Below are 26,027 nucleotides of genomic sequence, written 5' to 3'. Positions count from 1 at the left end.
TGCAGAAGATGGCTTCACCCTAGTAACATGACTGGAGTATGAAACATAATCTATCATCACCTAGCGAGGGCTTAGTAGAGAGCCATACTGGCAACTAAGATAAGTTCTTTCGATGGGTTTACATGCTGGATCATGAAAGAGAATGCAGTGTTGTAAGATCTCCTTTAGCATTTTACCATTTTCTGGAACTAACTCCATTTGTGTTTCAACATGCAGTGTGTGCTCCTTTAGTAGAAACGAATATTTGGTTTTACTTCCCTGAAATTAAACATTGGATTGTTAGATCTTAAATCGTTAGATATAGAAGTTTATTTATGTACCATGGGTCACATAAAAATAAAAAAATAACCCAAGTTCAATTTGTTACAGTCCAAAATCAGAATCCCTTTTGACTGGATCTGTAAATTTGTGATAATTTGTGTAACTTGTCATGAAGTACCTGTATAATACTGTACTATATCTACAATGAAATATGTATATACATAGAGAAGACAACAAAAACATTCCTAATATATTACATTTGTCAGCATTCAGTGCAGAATTATTGCATTCTGCGTGGGAACACCTCGCATAAGGCCTTGTCACGAAAGCTACATTGTGTATGATGCATAAAGCCATTAACATTTTGGTTGTACCTATAACATCTAAGCAATGTCCTAAAAATCATTTTGCTTTTCGTTTTATTCAACGTATATGGCACAATTTAGGTTTTCAGAGATAGTACACCGCTTAAAAAGATCCTCACCCTCGTTGTTGGTAACACTACCATATTTCATAAAAACCCAGTTCCCTTGTTTACAATACTGTTATATTTTACATTTATTGGTGACAACACATTTTTCAACTGAAAAGTTGACCATCGTGCACATACTGTATTTAAGTAATTACAGTAAACTCACCGACAATTATGGCACAATCTTAAAATACCTAAAATACCTATTTTTTGTTTCCAATTTTCTTTTGGTAATCTTAGCATGAATCCTATATAAAAATATATACTTTAAATACTTTAATACTGATGCCTTGGGCAAAATGAAAAGCAACATTGTTTTTGGGATGACATGCCAAAATTAAATGTATATTTTCTCTAAGCTACTGTGATTCCAGTTTATTGTTGGGAAACAATATATGAAACTACACAGGATATATATTATATGCTGCATACATTAACCATGATTAACCACTGCAGTGCTGAAGTGACCAGTATGCGTTTCATTTCAGGCCCCGGCAGCACTGATGGGGTTAACATAGATGGTTCTGGGGACATCTCAACCAAATTGTTTTCTAATAAAATGTACACGATAAAAAAATATAACGAACAAATGTAGTTTTACTCATAGGCCAATATAGAGAAGAGGGCATGAAACGTTTGTGAGAACACATTTCTGCCCTGTTAGTGTTCCCACAATATGGCTTTTCAGGTCTAGTTACGGTATTTTGTTTTCTTTAGCAATGTGAGAGGGAATGTTTCATCTCCCCGGTTTAAAAGCACAGAAACCAGCTTGTGCACATTTTATAACATTACAGGATTATCATGGCAAAACAAGTGCAGTAAAGAAGAAAAGCAATCACAAATGTTCATTTGTTTTTCTCTATGTGCCCGCAAAGTATATGATTATCATCCTTAACCCATTATAGAATACACAATCATAAGAAATGCATATGTAAAAATACCATACCACCAGGCTACTCAGCCACTGAACCGTTTCTTTTTTCTTTTATCATACACCACAGATTATGAACAGAGTTATTATATTTGAATGGCAATGTTCTCTGTCAAAAGCTAGATTTATAAAAATAATAATAGTTGGCAGTGATATATAGGTATAAATGGAAAAAAATGGTTCCAAAAGAAGAGTTGTAAAGTATTTTAAATCAAAGTTAAAAATGTGTAGAAAAAACATTTTCAGTTGCTAATCAAGCTACAGAGGTTCTGTCCCTTGTTTTTTCCTATGTCTATCATACTAGTGTTTCAGGTAGAGTATCTGGATTATCTGCTGACAAAAGCTCCCAAATTTGCCATCTTTCTCTTTGCCATTCTTGCCAGTCTTGTTCAGCCAAGTTTTTACTGTTCTGGTTGTTGGTTGGAATCTGTCTATTGTGAACCGACTGGTCAGTGGATGGGGCCCTTTCCATTGTAGTCCCAACAACTGTATCAGGCCGTGGTAATCTCCATAATGCCTGCTCGGCAGAAAATACTGGGGACCGGTGAGGCTGTGCGGTACTTTGTTTTAATGGGCCAGGGTAGGGAGGAGGGAGCCTTGCATCATGCTTAGTGACGTCTGCATGTCGTAAATTCAAAGGTTTAGCTTTATTTTGAAGGCAAGCTAAACGATGATCCTCCTCAGTGATGTCTTCTGCACTGCTCGAGGTCAAGTGTTGCTCAGATCGTGATTGCAAGTGGTCTAAGCTTCTCTTGGCCGTCTCTATTTGAGGAGTGCTGCAAACTCGTGTCACTGGGATGTGTGGGCGAAACTCAGGTGCAGCAGTTGATGTATGATTCCTTCGCACAAGTGGCTTTCCATTGTCTAGTTCTGTTGAGGTTTTGCACAATGGCCAGTTTTGTGCCAGGTTACCCTGGGAAAGAGAACACTGTCTCTGCTGTAAGGAGCTACTTTCATAGATGTCCCCATATGAACCTTTTAAAACAGAAAGATAAGAAAATATTCAGCAGAGGTGCATGCTTTATCAATAAGTGCCTATCAGCTATATGTTATACTGTATACCTTCTTGGTACAGTATTTATCTATTTTAAACTGGAACACAGCTGAATCTCAAAAGATACAATTGCATTTCACTGTGCAACAAATATTTATTCACTCTTATTAAGGACACGTTGCTTGTTGTACCTGTTATTCCTTGATCTTTGGATGCCGATTTCAGTGTCGAATGCCAAGTGCCCCATATGTCGAAGTTTTCCTCTGGAACTTCTGAAAGAAGATGGGATTCATTTGTTTGAAAAGAACATAAATATTTTGTAACAGAATCAATAGATAATACATTCACTATTCGATAAATAATGTATAAATGAATAATAATTATAATTGTTTGTTCTTGTATAGCGCTGAAAGTGTATAGTTAGTACATCTTTTAATGAGTATAATGTCTCACTCATTATGGAATACACAGTTAAGATAACCATTTACATTTAAGATAAGTAGACTGTAAGAATTCATGAAAGTGCATTCACCAAACATAATGGCTATTAGGAAGATGGACATAAATGCAATCTGTATAATTATTATCCATGTACCTTTCCCAATGACAGAATCAAGGAGTGGATCGATAGAACGGTCTAGCTCCATAGATGCTCTGTTCTATACTCTCCAATACCTTCCAGTGCTGGACTATTGGGTTGCAGGATATTGCACTTAATAGCCTATTTGGCAATTCCTTTTGTTCTTTATGGACATCTGCAGTAAAACTCAGATTAACGAAATAGCATACAGCCGTAGCACACCTTATGTTCCCTTTATTTTAATGGATGAGAGGGCCTCCCACCTCCCTCAGAGGGAATATGTCAGAAAAGTGCGAAGTGTAAAGCTATTAACTTGAATGGGCTTCAGGTGCACTGAGCCCCAGTACTAGTTAGTGAATTTGGGGCCTCTTCTCTGACTGGTGTTCAAACTCAGGAATTATTTTAATAGACTACACTTGGTGGTGCTTCAACTTTTAGTGCTACTTTACTTACATTAATCATTTAAATACTGTATGCCTACTAATAAAATACTGCATAAGTACACCTTACCATTAAACAAATATTATTCTTGACAACTATGTTACGCCTGTACAACTCTATAAGGGTTCTTGTTTAAACCATTATATTAAACACAACAATTGCAATATATATATTTTATTTTATTGTATGCTTACCTTTTAATATACTGCATGCACGTGTTTACTGTAGAATTGTATTTGTTTAACCCCTTCGCTACCCGAGGAGGCTTAGATTGCAATGCATTTCTGGCTTTTCTGATAGCAAAAAGGGTTAAACAAGATTGGTGGTCTGTTTCAGCTGTCTAACAAACTCTTAGCTTTTCCTGTTGTTCTGTACAATTCAATGTTTTAAATGGTTAACACAGTCTATTGGAGAGAGAAAAATAAACTAAATCTAAACAATATTTATTGGGATGTCCTTGTAGAGTCACACATGAAGTGACGGTTCAGAACTTAAAGTAAAGGTACGCCAGGTATACAAGTGAATTGTGGCCACTACTGGAAACAGTTCTTGGCATATTTTCCTTAAAAGGAAGCAAGTGAAACATTGATAACATCTGTTTGAGTCTAGTTAGTGTAAGTGAAGGTGTTGAAGTTCAGGAAGTAGGTTACTGCATTATATTACAGGACGTACAATGCAAGGTCATTCTACGACAAGTAACAGGGAGAGAGAATTGGGGAGGTATGATTACTAAGAAATGTAGTATAAACAGTACATTTACTGCACTGTATCGAGGTTAATGTCAAATCTAATCAAGTAAAGCTCACTGACGTGTGGTAACATTTTTCGGTGCTTTAGTTCATAAATTGGTAGCTTGGCGATGATGTATTAATAATGCAACAATGATGACTGCACAATGAAAGTTAATGTGTGATGTTTACATGGGTGTAATATCTGTTATTTAAGCCATATCTGCCACATACTGAATAATTTCTTACAACCAAAAATTGAAAATAATTAATTTGTTAGTATTATAGAAAGTTAACATGTTTTTTTTTTCTATGTCTTCTTGGAGATACTTTTTCACTCTATTTGTATTTCTCTTATTGTCAATCAAGTAGAAATAGCCGTGTAAGCCCAGTTGAATATGGGGAAGCCAACAGAATAGGAATCTATTTATAGTCTACATAAACATTTTGCAAATATATAAAGAACAACAATTACCAGACGTTCAATCTTACCTTTTGTATTCTGTTGTACAGGAGAGCTTTCGCTGGTCTTGGACAGTAAAGGCCCAACCAATGAATGATGTTCAGACGCCTTGAAAAGCTTGTCGGGGCTAACAATATCTTCTTGTCTTGCCAGTGGAGATCGTTCAGACAAAACGGGGGAATTATTGTCGTAAGGAGAAACATCACCACTTGAAGCTTTATTGGAGTCAGTGGATGAGAGTCTTCCTTCAACGGAGAAAGAGCGTTCCGTTCGTAGCAGCTCAGGACTCCTGGCAGCAAATTATAAAAACAATATTAGCATGAATGTATTTGTGTATGGGTAGGACACTGTTGCATGAATGTATTTGTGTATGGGTAGGACACTGTTGTCATTTATCAAAGTTTTGCTGCATACTTTCACCACAGCAGAACAGGCACCCGATTTATCACATTATAAAAAATACTTATTTTTCAATGGGGATTTTTCTCAGTGATAAATCATCTGCTGTTTCTTTTCACAGCAAAGCTGGAAAAATAGAAGACCTTGAAATGAGCCTTTAGCTAGTGATCAAAGAGTTGTTCATCCAGATAGGCAACAGAAATATGAAGAGCAGTACAAATAGCATTTTTAAACAAGCTATACATTATATTTAGGAGACCCCTTTGGACAGTATCTGGATACCACTGCTTCAAAAAAAAAATAAAAGCGTGGAAAAAAGTAATATTGTTTATCGCTATGCATTTATCACTGTTAATGACAATAGTGTAGCTGTTTCCAAAATTATGGCATTGATGCCTTCCAGCTTCATATAACAGGAATATAAAAACTTCTGACTTGGGGATATGTTGCTGCTTTGTTTCGTCTTCAAATACAGTTCATTAAAAAAAATAACATTGGAGAGATCCACACACTCGTAGGCCAGATGACACTGGTCTGGCCACCTTCCCTCCACCAAGTAAAAACCAGCAGACATTCTTGGTGGGTATAAAAACCCCATACTGTACTTAGGGTTGCCAGGTGTCCGGTATTTAACCGGACAGCCTGGTATTTGGTTACTCGGTCCAGTAAAAAATGAGAGATAATACTGGACATATATGTGTATATCGGTATTACCTCTCTGGACTTAGTAACCAATCGTGGGATTTCCCCTGAGAAAGGATAGAGCAGGGCTGCTGCTGCTAGGGGGCTGGGCAGATTCCTCATCCTGATTGGCTGCTGCTGTGTAAAGCTAAGTCCCCGCTGATGCTGAGCGCGCTCATATTTGGAGAGTGCTGCAAGCATGAGCGTCGGGTGTCCTATTGTACGCAGGGAGGCAGGGGGGGGCATTGCGGGCCAGCTGAGTGCGCGGTAAGTATAGATTTTTTGTTTTGGTAAGCGCCGATCGCGACTGAGCGTGCGTGCCCGAGCGCACCACGTGAGCGGGGACTTACATCTTATACTATATTAGTGAAAGCACTGTATGCCTGCCTGCCTGCCTGGATGTCCGGTGTCCCTAGGGGAAATCTCATTGGTCCCTTGGCCCGCCCCCGCACACCTCTCATTGGCCTGAGGCGGAGTGACGGGCCAAAGGACACACAGGGACACACACACACACACACAGGGACACACACACACGGACGGGGAGACACAAACACAATCCCCTCCCGGTACCCCTCACTCTCCCCCGTCAGCTGGACCGCACCTCAACTTCCACACCCCCCCGACCCTCCCTGTGCCCGAACTTACCCGGAGTCCCATGTACACACACACACACAGACATTCCCACCCCCCCAAGCTCACACACACCTCACCCCCCCCCCCCCAAGCTCATCCCCCCCAAGCACACACCCCCCCAAGCTCACACCCCGGCGCCGCTACAGTCAGCGGGGGAGCAGAGCGAGCGCCCGGGACACACGCGGGGGAGCGGCCACAACACGCGGCCTCCCGCCTCACATCCACATGGGAGCGGCCGGATGAGTGAGGCAGCGGCCGGATCAGTGAGGCAGCGGCAGGATGAGTGAGGAAGCGGCAGGACGGGTGAGCTCCCCCTCCCTCCACATGCTACGTGCTGCTCTTGCTCCTCCGCTCCCGGCTCCCCCCTGTCACCGCGTGACAGGCCGCGGGACGTGAGATGGGAGGGGGGATGCCCCTCCGCTCCCGGCTCCCCCCTGTCACCGCGTGACAGGCCGCGGGACGTGAGATGGGAGGGGGGATGCCCCTCCGGTCCCGGCTCCCCCCTGTCACCGCATGACAGGCCGCGGGACGTGAGATGGGATGCCCCTCCGGTCCCGGCTCCCCCCTAGGCCGCGGGACGTGAGATGGGAGGGGGGATGCCCCTCCGGTCCCGGCTCCCCCCTGTCACCGCGTGACAGGCCGTGGGACGTGAGATGGGAGGGGGGATGCCCCTCCGGTCCCGGCTCCCCCCTGTCGCCGCGGGACGTGAGATGGGAGGGGGGATGCCCCTCCGCTCCCGGCTCCCCCCTGTCACCGCGTGACAGGCCGCGGGACGTGAGATGGGAGGGGGGATGCCCCTCCGGTCACCGCTTCACCTTCTCCCCACCGTTGTCCCCGCTGCCTGCGCAGGAAGAGGGGGGGGGGAAGAGCGGGTGTTGGTGCTGGTGTGTGTAATTGTGTGAGACTGTGTGTGAGGGTCTGTGACTGTGTGTAAGTGTGTGTAAGTGTCTGTGACTGTGTGAAACTGTGTGTAAGTGTCTGTGACTGTGTGTGACTGTGTGTAACTGTGTGTGACTGTGTGTAAGTGTTTCACAGTGTGAGAGTGTGTGAGTGTGTGTGAGTGTGTGTAAGTCTGTGTAAGTGTCTATGACTGTGTGAAACTGTTTGAAACTGTGACTGTGTGTGAGTGTGTGTAACTGTCTGTGATTGTGTGTGTGTGTGTGTGTGTGTGTGTGTGTGTGTGTGTGTGTGTGTGTGTGTGTGTGTGTGTGTGTGTGTCTGTGTCTGTGTGTGTGTGTGTGTGGTGCACTGTGCAGTGTGAGCAATGAGCAGTGTGTCAGTGTGTGCAATGACCACTGTGTGAGCAGTGTGTGTGCAGTTTGCAGTGTGTGTCAGTGTGAGCAGTGTGTGTGCAGTGTGTGCAGTGTGAGCAATGAGCAGTGTGTGTGCACTGTGTGCAGTGTGAGCAATGAGCAGTGTGTCAGTGTGTGCAGTGTGACCAATGAGCAGTGTGTGTGCAGTATGCAGTGTGTGTCAGTCTGAGCAGTGTGTGTGCAGTGTGCAGTGTGACCATTGAGCAGTGTGTGTGCAGTATGCAGTGTGTGTCAGTGTGTGCAGTGTGACCAGTGTATGTGCAGTGTGCAGTGTGTCAGTGTGAGCAATGAGCTGTGTATGTGTGTGTGTGCAGTGTGAGCAGTGAGCAGTGTGTGTGCAGTGTGCGTCAGTGTGACCAGTGTGTGTGCAGTGTGTGTCACTGTGAGCTGTGTGTGCGCAGTGTGCGTCAGTGCGACCAATGAGCAGTGTGTGTGCAGTGTGCAGTGTGTGTGTGCAGTGTGCAGTGTGCAGTGTGAACAATGAGCAGTGTGTGTCAGTGTGAGCACGGTTCACATCCCGGGCAACGCCGGGTCTCTCAGCTAGTACTGTATATCTATATACGTAAGTCTCCTCCACAAGCACCGCTCGCTCAGCCCGATCAGCGCTAGCGGGGACTTAGCTTTATGCAGCCAAGGAGGAGGTGGCAGGCTATTTCATATGGCCAATATCGACATCTAAAACAAAATTGTACGGATATCAGTGTGTTTGAATCAGAGTCGAAATTCCTAACAGAAGGATTCATAGAGTACAACCAAGAGAAATTAGATGTAGCCCTGGATAGGATTATGGCGATAGATAGAATGGATCTCCTCTAGCCTAGCAAGACAAACTCCAATGCAATTACTAAAAAGAATTTAGAATGGTCCTTTATTACTGACTATAGTAGAGATGCACAGAAAGTGAGACAGCTAATAAGAAAGCACTGGCACATTGTGAAGAACGATCCTGTGCTGAAAGATGCAGTTCCGGATATTCCGGGAGTGATTTTTCGAAAATCCAAGAATCTGAAAAGCTATCCAGCTCCCAGTGCCCTTATGGAAAGGGGAACTACAAAGGGCAATTGGCTAAACCCCGTAAAGGGCTTTTCCGGTTATTTTTCATGCAAAGCCTGTAAGAATAAATCAGGAGAGAAAAAGGGGTTTAGATCCAATGTCACTGGGGATACCTTAAAGATTGAAAGTCACATTACGTGCCTTACTGAGTATGTGGTGTATCTACTGGAGTGCCCTTGTGGCCTCCAAAACATAGGGAAGACGAAAAGACCCTTAAAGTCAGGATTTTAGAGCACCTGGGTAATATAAAACGGAAGCTAGCAACCCATGGTGTAGCCCGACATTTTGAATTGTGCCACCAGGCAGATGCCACTGGCCTAAGGTATAAAGGTATCGAGCACGTAAAGAGGCATTGGAGAGGAGGAAACCGTGATGTGGATCTAACAAAAAGAGAGACTTTTTGGACACACAAGATGAAAACCCTAATTCCATCAGGGAAAAGACTGTCCCATGGGGTCCAAAAAACGGAGCACAGCTGTAGAAAAATGGGGGCTACAAACCAGTAACGAAGGTTAAAAACACTTTATTAGGTGGTAAGTGAGGGGTACAGGACTACTCTGACGCATTTCAGGAACAAGTTCCTTTGTCAAAGAGTAAATTCGCGTCACTATAACCTCCCATATAAATATGCGAACCCCCGCCCTCAATGATGACGTCACAGCGATCAAGTCTCGCGTGAATAGCGCAACCGGCATATCGCATTGGTGGAGACTAACCACCAATCGTGTGCCAGGCTGCGGACTCGCCTCTCGTGTAGGCTGGGGCTACGGAGGAATGCATATTGGGGAAAATAGAAAAATACAATACACAACATAGTGAAAAATTAAAATTATATAGCGCAATGCTAATAATGTTAAAAACACGAACTAAGACCATATTAAAGCAATGGAAAAACAAATAATAAATGATTAATCAATTCATAAATGTCTGTAGGCACGATTATTTAAAGGGACATATTGTAAGGAATCCACTACTGGCTTTGACTATAGCCGTGCAGACCTGTGCAGTTGCAAGCTTCCTCTGGCAATCTATGGCACAGGTGCTGCCTCTCATTGCAGCTTCTGCCCTGTGCTCTTTCATTGGAGGAATTCTCACACACCCTCCTCCTGTGATTGGATCTCCGCCCTTTATATTCTAGGCGTTGGCTCTGAACCAGCGCCGAGCATAACTATTCCTACCTCTATGTTACTGTCTCTGCCACAAACCACCCCAGGCCTCTCTCCTAGCGTTCTTACCTTCCAAGTTCCTGAGTATCCAGAGGCCTGGTCCTGGACGTCTGTGCTGAAGCGTTGTTGCCAGCACTGGCCTGCTGCTATCTCCTTGCAGTGGCCTACCCTGGACGTCTGTGCTGAAGCGTTGATGCCAGCACTGGTGACTGCTGCATTCCCTCCTAGCAGTGGCTACCCTTCCTGTCCTACGGCCTGCTGCTATTCTCCTGCAGTGGCCTACCCTGGACGCCTGTGCTGAAGCGTTGATGCCAGCACTGGTAACTGCTGCATTCTCTCCTAGCAGTGGCTACCCTTCCTTTCCTGCGGCCTGCTGCGATCCTCTTGCAGTGGCCTGCCTTGGACTTCTGCGCTGAAGCGTTGGTTCTTCCCGACGCTGCCCTGCGGTGAACTTCGTCCAGCCTGCTGTCTCCTCCTGCGGAGATCGGCGTCATGGGCCGAGGCCGCTCCTCGCGCAGAAGCCACCCCCGCGCTCACGCTCCTAAGCTGAAGCGGGGCACTCCTGATTTCCTGTTGCCGAACTCCTGCTTCATTAACGACGATGCTGCCTTCTCCAATCCTGACCCTGCGATGTACGACTACGAACTGCGCACTCCGGATCAGTCTGCGTGGACTAAGGTCGGTGATTATATAACCCCACCTCAGCCCTGCGGTCCGGTCCCGGTTTGTGGCGAGCATCGGCGTAACACATATGAACCCATAGGGTATACAAAGTAATATAATTAAGTCCAAGCAGATAATGGATGGATATATTATTCAAGAGAGTCAATGCATGAAAAAGTATAAGGTAGATGTGTTGAAGAGTCTAAAGGACCTTAACTGTAATAAACATACACATGTATTAGTATAAACAATTCTGTAAATATGTTTTACAATATTCTGGTTTTCAAATATATTTTACAATACCCTTGACTTTATATCCTTAGTTATTGTGTTACCCATGTATTATTTATGTCCATTGATTGCTTTGGATTATTACATGTGGTTCTCTTATGTATTGGAAACAACTTATTAGATTTACTGTTTCATATAGGTTATAATTGTTTTCTACATTGATTCTCTTCTTTTGAAGCTATTTCATTTTGTATATATGATTTTGCTTTATTGCGGAATTAATTTGCATATTTTGTTTATACTAATACATGTGTATGTTTATTACAGTTAAGGTCCTTTAGACTCTTCAACACATCTACCTTATACTTTTTCATGCATTGACTCTCTTGAATAATATATCCATCCATTATCTGCTTGGACTTAATTATATTACTTTGTATACCCTATGGGTACATATGTCCCTTTAAATAAACGTGCCTACAGACATTTATGAATTGATTAATCATTTATTATTTGTTTTTCCATTGCTTTAATATGGTCTTAGTTCGTGTTTTTAACATTATTAGCATTGCGCTATATAATTTAAATTTTTCACTATGTTGTGTATTGTATTTTTCTATTCTCCCCAATATGCATTCCTCCGTAGCCCCAGCCTACACGAGAGGCGAGTCCGCAGCCTGGCACACGATTGGTGGTTAGTCTCCACCAATGCGATATGCCGGTTGCGCTATTCACACGAGACTTGATCGCTGTGACGTCATCATTGGGGGTGGGGGTTCGCATATTTATATGGGAGGTTATAGTGACGCGAATTTACTCTTTGACAAAGGGACTTGTTCCCGAAATGCGTCAGAGTAGTCCTGTACCCCTCACTTACCACCTAATAAAGTGTTTTTAACCTTCGTTACTGGTTTGTAGCCCCCATTTTTCTACAGCTGTGCTCTGTTTTTTGGACCCCGTGGGACAGTCTTTTCTCTGCTACATCGGCGTGATGCACGCATTCAGTAAGGGTGAGCTGCTACACGAGTGAGTACTTATTTGATTCCTTATGTCTTTGCTATTATGCTATGTATGGTTTGTTTACTGAGAGGGTAGGCATGACCGTTATGGCATATATATAGGTCAGTCACCACCTCACACATACCTTCATATGCTGAACGCACATCACTTATGACTTAGTCATTATAAGTGTTCATTAAGTCTCACGTAGCTTTCATTATAGCTCTGTCTCCTTTACTAGTGATTATCACTTTTGGATTACATATATGTATGTCCTGTTTGCTACTGAGCCCCGATCACTGGGACTAGATCCCTGGAACTTTGTGTACTAATTCCATCAGGGATGAATGCTGACATAGATTTAGGAGTTTTTCTGGTGTGATTCATAGCAAAATGAGACTCATTCACATTATCACAATGGGCGCCTGTGGTTAACAGTAGGAGTGCTGATGGATTTCACTCCGCACCGCAAACTCGGAGTGCATTAATATTCTATTCTGTTATATATAGAAATTTGGATTCTATTTACATTTTATTCATACGTGGAGATACACATCTGAATTTTTTTTTCTCTTTAATGTCATTGAAAATGCTCAGAATGATTTTTTAAGTAATAATTTTATTTTTTATAATTGTATGCATTTTAAAGGTCATAAATGTATGGGTTAGGGTTTTATTGTGTCCTTTTCCAGTGGAACTGTGAAGGGGTTTGTTTAACAGCACTGCATCTGAGGGGTGTTATTAATATAGGGATGTCTGTTTATCCCCTAATGATTGTGAATTATTAATATCAATGTATTTTACATCTGATCTCCTTTGTGTCTCCTACATGTCATCTGCCTGGCTCCACCTGCTGGAATATGAGCAAGCTCTGTATATTAAGTTTAAGTTTTTAGACAGTTATGAAGATTGATAGGGCAATGAATGTGCTGCATTTTTTGTCAGTCTGTTCTTTCTGTTTTAATAATTTTTTAATGTGAAGTGTTTTAATATTTCTATGTATAAATGTTAGGATTGGAGCAATGTTTTTTCATATGTATTATCAATGTGAATCAACTTAGGGAGGACATATGATGTATGTGCCAGATCACTCACTCACTGCAAAATTAGAATATACATAGAGTGACTTAGGATTCTGTGATATAAGTGACTGTTTATATGATCTATAGGGTCACTAATTAGTAGAAATACAATTAAGAGTGTCATTGTTTATGTTGCCCGCCCACTTAGGGATTGTAAGTATAGAGGAAGGAATGTACACATTTCTAGGGTTAGTTGTGGTTGTCCCAACCGGGGTCCCTTCTGATTGGTGCAATGTTCTGTATACCAGGACGCTGTTGGTGTGAATAATAAGAGGCAGCCAATAGACGTTTGGGAAACCGCGGTCGGGAACCAATGGGGACCCCCGTCTTCCTTTATTAGGGCAGTCAGCTGCTATGGGTGTAGGATTCCTGACGAAGCAATTATTAGATTGTGAAACGCATAGAATCTGACAGGAGACGAAGCCACCTCAGGATAGAGCCTCGTGGAGTGGTCTTGCTGCTTCTAGTGGCCGCATCCCAGAGGATACTAGGTTTACGTTAGACCCGTGTTCCTGCACATCAAACTATTGTGTGTGACATGCTTAGTCAACTCACACATATGTGAGTATAACCATTGGAGGTTTCTGAAGCTGATCTAGCATTATTGTTACATACAGTGTGGCACTATATACTGTTTTATTTATCTTTTCACATATGGTGTGTCCCGCTCCCATACGCGGTCTGTTCCAGGAGGTGGCAGGAGCCAGGGGGGTGGGGCCAAAGAACAGAGGAAAAGCATGTAGTAGAGAGAGTTGAGACGGAGTCCTGTGTCCTGTGTGTATTTGTTCTGTTTTGTCCTGGTGTGTGTGTGTATGTGTGTGTGTGTCTTCTCTGGCTGTCCTGTGGGGGTGATAATGACAGGGAGGTGGGTGAGTGGATGAAGGGAGGGGGGATGAGAGGGTGAAGGGACAGGGGGATGAGAGGGTGAAGGGACAGGGGGATGAAAGAGGATGAAGGAAGGGGGGTGAGAGAAAATGAGGGTAGGGGTGAGAGGATGAGGGGGGAGGGGGAGAGTTAAAGGTGAGAGAGAAGATGAGGAGGGGTGCAGTATTGCTCGCCATGGGCCTGTATGACTGCAGGTGTATTATTTATAAATTATCTGACCATTATGTAATTTGTTCTAAATGTCACTCCAAGCTTGCACCAATTTGCATCAATTTGCGCCATTTCATATTCTATTTCCTAAAAAAAAACCTCGGAAGGGCACTCACTCTCAAGACTCCTCCCCAGACTTTTTACGAAACAGAATATAAAGTGGTGCAAATTGGTGAATACTCCGAGTGAAATTTAGAAAAAATTACTTAACAGTCAGGTCATTTATAAATAACATTCTTCCTTACCAACGATTTTCAATATTTTTGGACAAACCACCTGGCAACCCTAACTGTACTTCCCTCAAACACAATTTTTTTTTTTTTTTTTAAACAGCTATTAAACATAAGAAAATTATATCTTTGAATAACCACAATAACCACTAGGGGTCAGTCAAGCACAAAGCATTTGGGCCCAGATCCACAAAGTTATTAAGTCAGGGCTCATAACGTCGCATCACCTCAATCAGGAGAGTACGTTGTTTTCTCTAATGTTATCCTCAAAGCCAATTCATGCAAAAATAATGGCCCTTGTAAATCTCATTAGGGCAGTGGTGCGCCAATTGGGGGGCGCGCAGCTCAGGGAGATTTTTTTTTGTGGGGGGGGGGCTATTGCAGAGGTCCCACCACATGACCCCGCGGCGTCATTTGATGCCGCGCGTGGTAAGGGGGGAAGGGGGGGGAGGGGCGCACCACCGGACCAGCACAGGCAGAGGGGGCGCAGCACAAAAAGTTTGTGCGCCCCTGCTTTAGGGTACACTCAATGTCACAACATTGTATCATAATGTTGCATTACCTGCCAAAAACGTGACATTAAAGCTGCAGTTCAGTCAATATCCTGCATGTGTGTTTTTTACTAAATCAGTTCTGTAGTAAGAAAAAATACTTTTAGCATTTTCTGTTTTTAAAAAAAAACAACTTTGAAAGACCAATTTTCTTGTATTCTATTTTAACAACCATTTGCTAAGGCACTGCCCCTTCATGTCCTGTCACAAGCCCTCGCACACCCCTTTGTCAGCCCTGCCCTCCCTCTTGCACATGTCAGTGCAGGAGTGCTCATGAATATTCATGAGCTTCCACTGAGTGACAGAAGCAGAGGAAAAACATATCCCATATCTAAAGATTTCACCAATCAATACATGGAGAACGAATTGACTGGCAGCTATACAGTTCTTTAGGTAATTAGAGATTGCCCACATGAAACTATTGAATTAAAAAAAAAAATTAAATTTTTTTTTAAAAAAAAAGAACGAACTGCAGCTTTAAGTATGTCTTGTCCTTACGCAGACTCAGACCTTGAAAGAGGTGTTTCACCAAAGTTGAGAAAGACAGGAGAGAAAAGGGAAATAACGCTATGTTATTTCAATAATGCCTAACGGCAGCAGTGCTGCGCACATACACATTCTGTAAACAATCTGCCAAATGTAGGTTAAGTCCCTGCGTTAACAACATATCCATAACACTTGGCTAAGGTTATTGAAACACCTAATTTCTCGTATGATTTACGTGTAATTAAAACAGCCGTTGTAGTTATCACAATGCAGTTTACAGGAGAAAACATGACTTTTAACTTTGCGTCATTTGCTTTCGTAGATACACGGTTGCTTTAATGTGAACTTAAATTATTAATTGGTTAATACGACGTTTGTAATTCTGGGCCGCAAATAGAATGATATAACTAATCAATAATAAAATAGCAACGGGTATTGGTAGGATATTGAGATTTTACCATCTTGTTCAGAATGTAATATTTATTTTCACATTGCAATGAACTGCTTCTAAGCATTTTCCTTTTGGGGGTTTACTTTGAACTAGTGCACACCCTTTGGACTTGATTAGTACAGTAAGCAAGTGCAGATACAGGCCCATATCTACCAAACAGTGCTCTGCACCTCCTGGCACTGAAAGACATCTTACAACTCACTCACTTGAATGGGCCACAGTGTCTTCAGGCAGAGCAGTGCTTAGTAAATGTTGCCCTAATGTTTCTCAATATTCAACACACACAATGGGGCCTATGCAGAGAGCAGCGAATTTTCGAAATTCGCCATTTTTTGGAGATAATCGCGCAGAAAACAGCAGAAAATGGAGATTTCCGAAAAACGCGCCAATTTTTCTTTTCTATTTGTAAAACTCGCCTCGCGGCTGGCGAGAACCGCAATCTCGCCAGTTTAAAAAATATCCGTATGCAGAGAGGCGCGAACGGCATCTAGCGGCTGTTCGCGCCAATAAAATGGCGCGATTGTCTCCGTTTTGCCTCGCCAAAAAAAACTGCCGCTCGCGGCCATTGCAAAGGGAAAAAAAAAGGCGCGAATTTGTTTTAACACATTTCTGAAGCGCGCATCTCGCCAATTTAAACTCGCCACACGCATCCATGTTAAACATAGCAGAATTCGCACTTTTCTGCATATGGAGATTAAAACTCTCCAAAAAAGCTACTTTTTAATAAATTCGCCAATTTTAAAATTCGCTGCTCTCTGCATAGGCCCCAATATTTCTGACTGATAGTTTGTTCCTTACTTAATCTCCATATATAATTGCTTCTGTAGAGAAAATAAGCAGTCAATGTTGTTATTTTCTCTTACATTTTAGGCATTTTTTTTTCTAAAAAAAAAAACTAAAAAGGTGAAACATTCTTATAGTTTAGTGACACAACATCCATTAACAATGCAAAAATACCACTGACTTTCCTGTAAACAAACGCCATGCTATTGTGCCAGCAAAACATTTTTTGTAAGGTAGCAAATGGCACAAAATGATTATACTATGCCAGTGCATTAATACAATTTCAGATGTTACTCATAACATGCTTTCATTTACATAAAGAACTTAACAGTGGAAGAACTAAATATGTACTGTATACAGTTGGCTGAACAGCCTGGTGTAAAACATTGTCTAGGTGTATGTGCTGTATGCATAAACACTAATGATTAATTATATTAACATTTACAAAGTATTCCAGAAATGTATTTCAGGTATCTGTGGAAAACGGGAAATGTGAGCTAGAAAGAAATCAAGATCGGCATCAACAACACATAATGAAACAGCTGAAAGACAAACAGTGTTCTAGAAGGATGTGCTACACCTACCTTAAGAGTGGCACGCAATGGAAATGAGGGAGGTAGGAGAGTTCAGAGCTAATTGCTTGCAGAAAATAAAGTGGAATGCAGCCAAGTGGAGGAGAGAAGATAAAAGTGATGTGATGATGGGGGCTGCATACCTGCAATATCATGAAAAGGTGGTAATACCAGAGGTATTATTTGGAAAAGAACAAGAGGAAGGAGAACTGCATAGAAGAGTGATATTGAATGGCAGATTAAAGGGAACTGTTATGGTAGTGGACTGGTACTGTAGATGAAATCTGAATAAATCATGAAGAGGGAGGAGTGCAGAGCAAATGGAAAGGTGGGAGATGGGGTGATAACAGTAAGCAGTGGAGTGATGCAACATCATTGTCATTGACGCTAAGGAATAAACTTGAGTTAAAAAATTAGATCATTGTGTAGCGCACTTTCCCCAACCCTATGGGAGATATGGCGACTATGGTGGTGGTGCGTTACCTGTGGCTCACAGGAGGCCTGAACCTCCGCCGCTGGGAGCCTGGGGTGTACCTGATTCATCTAGTGACAGCACCTCCACCTGCAAGGGATCCCAATAGGGTGTGGTAAGCCCCTTACAGTAACAATACCAATAATACACACACAAGTATATACTAACAACCTTTACTGAAACTATAATATTGGTACCCTGTACCACACCATACCACCAATGAGTGTCCCCAAAGTACATAGAGTGCTTGGCACCAATACCCTGATGTCCGTTTCCCCCAATGTCAGGGCCCACCGAAAAGTGTAGGAGATAGCGCTATCCCGTAGTGCACTTAGTTGGGTGCCTGCCCGGGGCTCCAGCACTCGGGTAATGCCAATGAACAAAGGGATCCGTCTGATCCAACATTGTCGTCATCCGTGATGGCGTCTGCCTCCGCTCGGGGTGAATTCCAGCTTGGATAATATCACCAGTGTCTCTTGCAACTGAGATGGTCTGGTCCCAGACCACAGGCCGCAATCACCGTGCGGTGTCTTCACTGTGGTCCTGACACTAGACAGTAACTGGGGAAGCGTCCCTATCTAAGGGGCCTTCCCTGAAGCAGCCCTAAGTCAGGGCCTATCTGGGGCCTAATGGGGGTCTCTGGCCTAGTGCAGGGGCCTACTGACACCCTGCACCTACACCCTTAACCTCTGATGTCCTAGCTCCGTCTCAAATGGTCTCAGGCGCGCCAAAAGTATCTATCCGGCGAGCAGTGGAATCCTAGAGCCCTATTGGCTAATGCTCACCATGTGTCCCTTGTCCCAGAGGCTCATGGGACATGTAGTCCCTGCATAGAGCCTTCCCTAATGGCCGCCACTTGTGCTACCTTCTGCGCATGCGCAGGAACAGGAACCAACAAGACGGCAGCTGGACTGTGGAATCACACTGCGCATGCGTGCGCAATTCAAGATGTCGGCCCCCGCTAGCCAGGTGCGCCGCAAAGCACCCAGCGAATGGCTCGCCTCTCCAGCCGCCACCGCAACCTCCACAGGCCAGCCGCTCCCTCCCCATTGCCTCGGAGGTAAAGGGGGACCGAAGGGGACCTGGCCACAATTACAAAGCCAGTATAACCAGCCTCACACTGAAGACACCCAAAAAGTCGAAATAGCTGTCTGTGAGTAGGTTTACTGGCTATGCACTTCTTTAACTCACGCTGTGCTGAAAAGCTGGGCAATATGGCAGGCATAAGCTTATAGGGGTCCATGTTAATGTATATAATGTGTGGTTCATTGCAAAATATTTTTATTTGAGTGGGGGGGGATTTACATGGAAAAGAAGATGGAAATATGATGAAATGAAGAATGACAGGAGGGCGAGTCAGACAAAGATGGTAGCATCGTACAACATTACTTGGCTGGTATTTTAAACTTTACTGTTTATGTTTGTATTACATAATGTAAAAACAAACAGCCACCACGGTTCCATGTTTCATGTACACAGTATCTCAGGAAAACACTACCAAAACAAGAAGAAAAATTCCCTAGAATAAGCTGTAATGTACTGTTAATCCTCCAAAAGTTAGATAAGAGTTAACTTGTATTATTTAATAAAAACCTCCCAAGTTTAGAAAAATCATAATAAAATACGCAGACAAAAAAAGGGATCTTGTAAATCTAAAATATACTTTGAATAGTGTCCTGTATGAGTGGCCCTCGTCCATATTTTTTTTTATACTCTGAGAACTGAGCCTTTTAGATATAGTTAGGGATTCCGGGTTTCAGTTTTTTTTTTTTGGAAAATCAGTGGGTTTTTGCCAGTTTTAACGTGCTTTTTTAAAAATTGTGTTCATCAGTATTAAGAATGACAAAAATTGACATGCACATAAATGTAGTATTTCGTTTCCATACTCCCCCGTGATGCCTTTGTCTCCTACCTGTGGACGGGTTGCCACAAGAGGTGGAAATTAATGGAAAGGAAAGGATGTTTCTTTCTCATTTTCTATCGTTTTTAACCGAAAGTGCAAGATCCGTCTCTGGTGTTTTTTTGGTTAAAACCTAAAACCGGAATCCATAAATATGGTTGGCCCCAATACCATAATATGTAGAGTCAAAAACAGAGTTACCTGTGTACTGTAATATAGACCGTTTTAGAATCTCCATAATCCATAGTGTGGTCCCATTAGCGTTTCTATGAAATGTAAATAAGAGCCTAATGCCTGGATGAAATTAAAAATACTAAGGGAAAAACTATAAAGCCGGTGAAGGGGAAAAGCATGGTGGAGAAGAGGAAAGGGAACTCCCGGATGTTTGTCAGTACTGCCGTGACTATGATTGCCCTAGATCAGGGGGGCGTAAACTTTTTTCTCTGCGCCCCCCTGACGGCTGTCCCCTCGCTCCCGCGCTCCGATGTAATGACGTCACGTTGCCATAGCACCGTGATGTCACATGACCTCGCAGCGTCATTTTGACGCCGCGTTGCAATGGCGACACAGGGAGGAAGCCGCCGGAGCCACGGTAAGTTAGGTTTACAGAGGCCCTGCAGCTCCCCCGGCACTTAATTTAAGTGCCTTCGGGAAGCGTGCGGGGCCTCTGTAAACCCCGCGCCCCCCCGTCGGCAGTCTCACGCCCCTCCTGGGGGTCGCGCCCCCCGTTTGCGCACTGCTGCCCTAGATCCAGGGTGGGCAACCCTTTCGCCATTCGCCACTTGTGGCGAATTGGGAGTCAAAGTGTGGCAAATTGAGTAACCACAATATAAGGGCCACCGGGACTCCTGCACTCACTGTGCGGCCCGCGGCGGCTTTCCGCTCTCCCTCTCGAGTTCGCTCCCGTTCCCCCACGCTCTCCCCCCTCCCCGATCAGCCCGCTCACGCTCTCCCCCCTCCCCGATCACCCCGCTCTCCCCCCTCCCCGATCAGCCCGCTCTCCCCCCTTCCCAATCAGCCCGCTCAGAGAACTGCAGGCAGCAGCGCGCTCTAGCATTGAGGCACTTCCATGCTTGCTAGAGCGCGCGCGTGCCGTCCTGCCTTCTCTGCCACCTCCTCCGAGCAAACCGAGGTAGAGAGGGAGGGGGTGTCATTGGAGGTGCAGGGGGGGTGTCATTGGAGGTGCAGGGGGGGTGTCATTGGAGGTGCAGGGGGGGTGTCATTGGAGGTGCAGGGGGGGTGTCATTGGAGGTGCAGGGGGGGGTGTCATTGGAGGTGCGGGGGGGGGGGGGTGTCATTGGAGGTGTAGAGGGGGGTGTCATTTGAGGTGCAGGGGGGGGTGTCATTTGAGGTGCAGGGGGGGTGTCATTGGAGGTGCAGGGGGGGTGTCATTGGAGGTGCAGGGGGGGTGTCATTGGAGGTGCAGGGGGGGGTGTCATTGGAGGTGCGGGGGGGGGGTGTCATTGGAGGTGTGGGGGGGGGTGTCATTTGAGGTGGAGGGGGGGTGTCATTGGAGGTGCAGGGGGGGGTGTCATTTGAGGTGGATGGGGGGGTGTCATTTGAGGTGCAGGGGGGGTGTCATTGGAGGTGCAGGGGGGGTGTCATTGGAGGTGCAGGGGGGGTGTCATTGGAGGTGCAGGGGGGGTGTCATTTGAGGTGCAGGGGGGGTGTCATTGGAGGTGCTGGGGGGGGTGTCATTGGAGGTGCAGGGGGGGTCATTGGAGGTGCAGGGGGGGTCATTGGAGGTGCAGGGGGGTCATTGGAGGTGCAGGGGGGGTCATTGTAGGTGCAAGGGGGGGTCATTGTAGGTGCAAGGGGGGGTCATTGTAGGTGCAGGGGGGGTTATTGGAGGTGCAGGGGGGTCATTGGAGGTGCAGGGGAGGGGTCATTGGAGGTGCAGGGGGGGGTCATTGGAGGTGCAGGGGGGTCATTGGAGGTGCAGGGGGGTCATTGGAGGTGGTGGGAGGGGTCATTGGAGGTGCAGAGGCGGGGTCATTGGAGGTGCAGGGGGGGGTCTTTGGAGGTGAAGGGGGGGTCATTGGAGGTGCAGGGAGGGAGAGTGATGTGAGGTGCAGGGAGGGAGAGTGATGCGAAGTGCAGGGGGAGAGTGATGTGAGGTGCAGGGGGGAGAATGATGTGAGGTGCAGGGGGGGAGAATGATGTGAGGTGCAGGGGGGGTGAGTGATGTGAGGTGCAGGGGGGGTGAGTGATGTGAGGTGCAGGGGGGGTGAGTGATGTGGGGTGCAGGGAGGGAGAGTGATGTGAGGTGAAGGGGGGGAGAATTATGTGAGGTGCAGGGAGGTAGAGTGATGTGAGGTGCAGGGGGGAGAGTGATGTGAGGTGCAGGGGGGAGAGTGGTGTGAGGTGCAGGGGGGAGAGTGATGTGAGGTGCACGGAGGGAGAGTGATGTGAGGTGCACGGGGGGAGAGTGATGTGAGGTGCACGGGGGAGAAGGATGTGAGGTGCAGGGGTGGGTGGGATGTGTGTGGTGTGCAGGGGGGTATTGTATGTTTGATGTGGAGAGGGAGTATTATCTGTGTAGGTGAGGGGGAGAGATGGGGGTATGAGAGATAGGTGGGGGAGTATCGCAAAGGTTGATAGTGAGGGGTGCTGGGGGAGATATGAGGATGATAATGAAGGGTGCTGGTGGTGATATGAGGATGATGATGATGATGATGAGAGGTGCTGGTGGAGATGATGATGATGATGATGATGATGATGATGATGATGATTATTTTTCTCGCGCGGCCCAAATTTTTTTCCCTTGGAGCAGTGCGGCCCTTCTCGCTTTACGAGTTGTGCAGGCCTGCCTTACTTGGTAGGGAAGGAGCGCGCTCCGGCTGTGTGGCACGCTCCCCTTCCTCCCAGCCCGCTTCAGTGGTGTGACGCGCTTCCTCCCCTCCAGCACCAGAAGTTGATGCGCTGACACGCTCTTCCCCATCCCCTCCCTCCCCTGGCCAGGCCCGCCACCACCGCTTCCTTCCCTTTCTTTCTCAGCCACCGCGATCTGGTTAGGAGACGGGGCTGATGCAGGGGACGGGGGCTGATGCCTGATGCGGGGGACAGGGGCTGATGCCTGATACGGGGGCGACGGGGGATGATGCCCGATACGGGGGCCACGGGGCTGATGCCTGGGACGAGGGGGAAGGGGGCTGATGCCTGGGACAGGGGGTAGGGGGGCTGATGCCTGGGACGGGGGGAGGGGGGATGATGCCTGGAATGGGGGACAGGGGCTGATGCCTGGAATGGGTGGGGAGGGGGGCTGATGCCTGATACGGGGGAGGGGAGCTCATGCCTGATGAGGGGGGCGGGGGCTGATGCCTGATACGGGGGACGAGGGCTGAAACCTGATGCGGGGGAGGGGTGGGGGCTGATGCCTGGGACGGGGGGTAGAGGGCTGCTGCTGCCTGATGATGAGGGGGCTGCTGGGGGAGATGATGAAGGGTGCTGGGGCATATGATGAAGGGTGCTGGGGCAGATGATGAAGGGTGCTGGGGCAGATGATGAAGGGTGCTGGGGCAGATGATGAAGGGTGCTTGGGCAGATGATGAAGGGTGCTGGGGCAGATGATGAAGGGTGCTGGGGGAGATGAGGGGGTTTACATGAGATGATGATGATGATGGGGGAAATGAGATGAGGAGGAAGATAGTGGTGGTGGGATGAGGGGGTGAGAGGAGGAGGGGGGTGAGGGAGCTTGAGGGAGGTTATGGTCTGAGAAATTATAAACTTTTTCAAACCGTGTGTTTAAAATGTTCGCATGCGCAACATAATACCTACATTTTTACATGGTGTGGCTATTTTCACTTCTAATTCGCCACACCTGTGGCTACATTGAAAAATAGGTTGCCCACCCCTGCCCTAGATTATGAAACAGTCCTACAGTATGTACCTCTGTCTATAATAAGAACAGTCTATATATATATATATATATATATATATATATATATATATATATATATATGGTAAACTGCTCAACCTCAATACCTAATTTATTGTGTAATTAACCAAGGTGCATAGGGACACTATAATTGCATCAAACAACAGACGGAAGGAAACGAGATCCCTACCAAGGAGCCCCTTTAGCTTGCACTCAAAGTACATATAACAAATATGATATATAATGTATCATACAAATATTTGATAGAGAGCGTCATTTTATATATATTTATCTCTCTTTATGTACCACTAATCCAAAATAATAACAATTTTATTCGCTTCAGACTTCGGCACAATTGTGAAATTTTATATACAGTGATTAAAAAACTACTTACGAGAGGCTGTATTGGCTAATATGCCTAAATATATAACCACCGAATTTGGCTATTGACATCAATTTACTGCATATCATAAATATCCCACAGTGTAACCGTACTACTGTACCTACTCTTCATAGGTGATTGTACCTGTTAATAATGAATCACTATGTCACAATGATAATAATATATGCTGTCTAATATCCCAGGTATAGTAGGCTAGCTTATAACAGGCAAATGTCCAAACAGGTTGTCAGTACAGTATCCACATATAATGTTTATCCACACACTGGTGATTAGACCAATCCAGTCCCATATAGTATGTCTAACAGTGTGGCGCATCCCACGCAGGCACAGAATCTGTCCTGGCACACCAACTACAAATGTCCAACCTTACAAATGAATGACCAGAAGGGCATATCAGCCGCACATTAAAAGTATTGAACCGTTGCGCATCAGCGCTGATTGGATCTGTTCAATACCTTTAATGTGCGGCTGATATGCCCTTCTGGTCATATCAATAGCCAAATTAGGTGGTTATATTAGGTGCTTATATATTTAGGCATATTAGCTGTATATAAAATGTCACAATTGTGCTGATGTCTGAAGCGAATAAAATTGTTATTATTTTGGATTATTGGTGCATAAAGAGAGATAAATATATATAAAATGACGCTCTCTATCAAATATTTGTATTTGTATGATACATTATATATCATATTTGTTATATGTACTTGGAGTGCAAGCTAAAGGGGCTCCTTGGTAGGGATCTCTTTTCCTTCCGTCTGTTGTTTGATATAATAAGAATAGTACTGAATAACTGCAACATTATGTTGCCGAGAAACAGTGTAAAGACTGGTTCGGAGATCTATTATTGTCTTCATCCGCCAGTGTTATTGCAGTTATTGGTTAAAGTTCCTATTGCTCCTCCGTTATTAAAGAACTTGGGATGATGGGAAACCACTCAGAACATCACCAGGGGGTAGAGGAATGAGAAAGCAAGAAATGAAAAAGTAGGTAGAAGAACACGAGAAAGAATGAAGGGCCTGACAAAGGTAGATAGGGTATTACAGAAACATGTGTGTTAGGGAGGAATTAAGTAAGCAGATGATGCAAAGATTTAGTAATAGTAAAATATATGCAATGTTTTTATATTGTATGGAATGGCACCTCCTATAGAACTTTATTGTTTACTAGCTGATATACCCGGCGTTGTCCGTGATTTACCCCCCTTCACAGCTGGCTGGCCCCCACGTTCACAACTCCGTTCCCCTTCACAGCTCCGCCCCCCCCCTCTTCACAGCTCCGTCCCCCCCCCCCCTCCTTCACATCTGCGGTCTCCCCTCCCTGCACCCCACATCACTCTCCACCCCTTCTGGCCCCCACATCAGTGTCCCCCGCCTTGCACATCACATCACTCTCCGCCCCTTGCACCTCACATGACTCCCCCCCCCCTTGCACCTCACATTACTGCCCCCCCCCCCTGCATCACCCCCCGGCCCCCACCACATCACCCCCCGGCCCCCACCACAGACTGTCACACACACACACACACACACACACACACACACACACACACACACACACAGTGTCCCCGCCCACACACAGTGTCCCCCCCCACACACAGTGTCACACACACACACACACATTGACACACACACACAGTGACACACACACACACACACGTCACCTCTCCTTCCGTCCGCCACCATCTTACTCCGCGAGGGAGGAAGGGGGTCCTACCGGGCGCCGCCATCTTAGGCGCCGCGTGTCCACTGCCTGTCGGAGCACCGGGGAGGAGGTGAGTGGAGCACCGGGGGGGAGGTGAGTGGAGCACCGTGGGGGAGGTGAGCAGAGCACCGGGGGGGAGCTGAGCGGAACTCCGGGGGGGAGAGCTGAGCAGAGTACCGGGGGGGAGCTGACACGGGGAGAGGAGGAGGCGCGCGGCGCGTGCTTGAGAGCCATGGGGGGTGTCCCGGGCGCTCGCTCCGCTCCCCCGCTGACTGTAGCGGCGCGGGGGGGGGGGTGAAAGCGGGGGAAACAGGGAGACACGGGGAGAGGAGGAGGTGCGCGCGGGTCACGATGACTTGGAGGGTGTGTGTGTGTGTGTGTGTGTCGTCACTCCGCCTCAGGCCAATGAGAGG

General features: G+C 45.6%; 1 protein-coding gene across 3 annotated transcripts in view; it reads right to left on the bottom strand.

Annotated features, from left to right (window-relative positions):
- Positions 1–602: 602 nt before the first annotated feature.
- Positions 603–26,027, bottom strand: part of ARHGAP6 (Rho GTPase activating protein 6) — a 672,820-nt gene continuing 647,395 nt past the window's right edge. For all 3 annotated transcript variants that reach the window (XM_075590252.1, XM_075590253.1, XM_075590255.1), the window contains exons 11-13: positions 4,900–5,159; positions 2,850–2,930; positions 603–2,639 (exon numbers count right to left, since the gene is read on the bottom strand). In XM_075590252.1, coding sequence (XP_075446367.1) covers positions 1,960–2,639; positions 2,850–2,930; positions 4,900–5,159 — 1,021 coding nt within the window. In that variant the 3' untranslated portion in view covers positions 603–1,959. The remainder of the gene's footprint in view (positions 2,640–2,849; positions 2,931–4,899; positions 5,160–26,027) is intronic.

Source organism: Ascaphus truei, chromosome 3, assembly GCF_040206685.1.
Source record: "Ascaphus truei isolate aAscTru1 chromosome 3, aAscTru1.hap1, whole genome shotgun sequence".
NCBI classification, from domain to species: domain Eukaryota; kingdom Metazoa; phylum Chordata; class Amphibia; order Anura; family Ascaphidae; genus Ascaphus; species Ascaphus truei.
The sequence above is the reverse complement of the archived record's forward strand: the minus strand, read 5'-3'. Positions and strand labels throughout refer to the sequence as shown.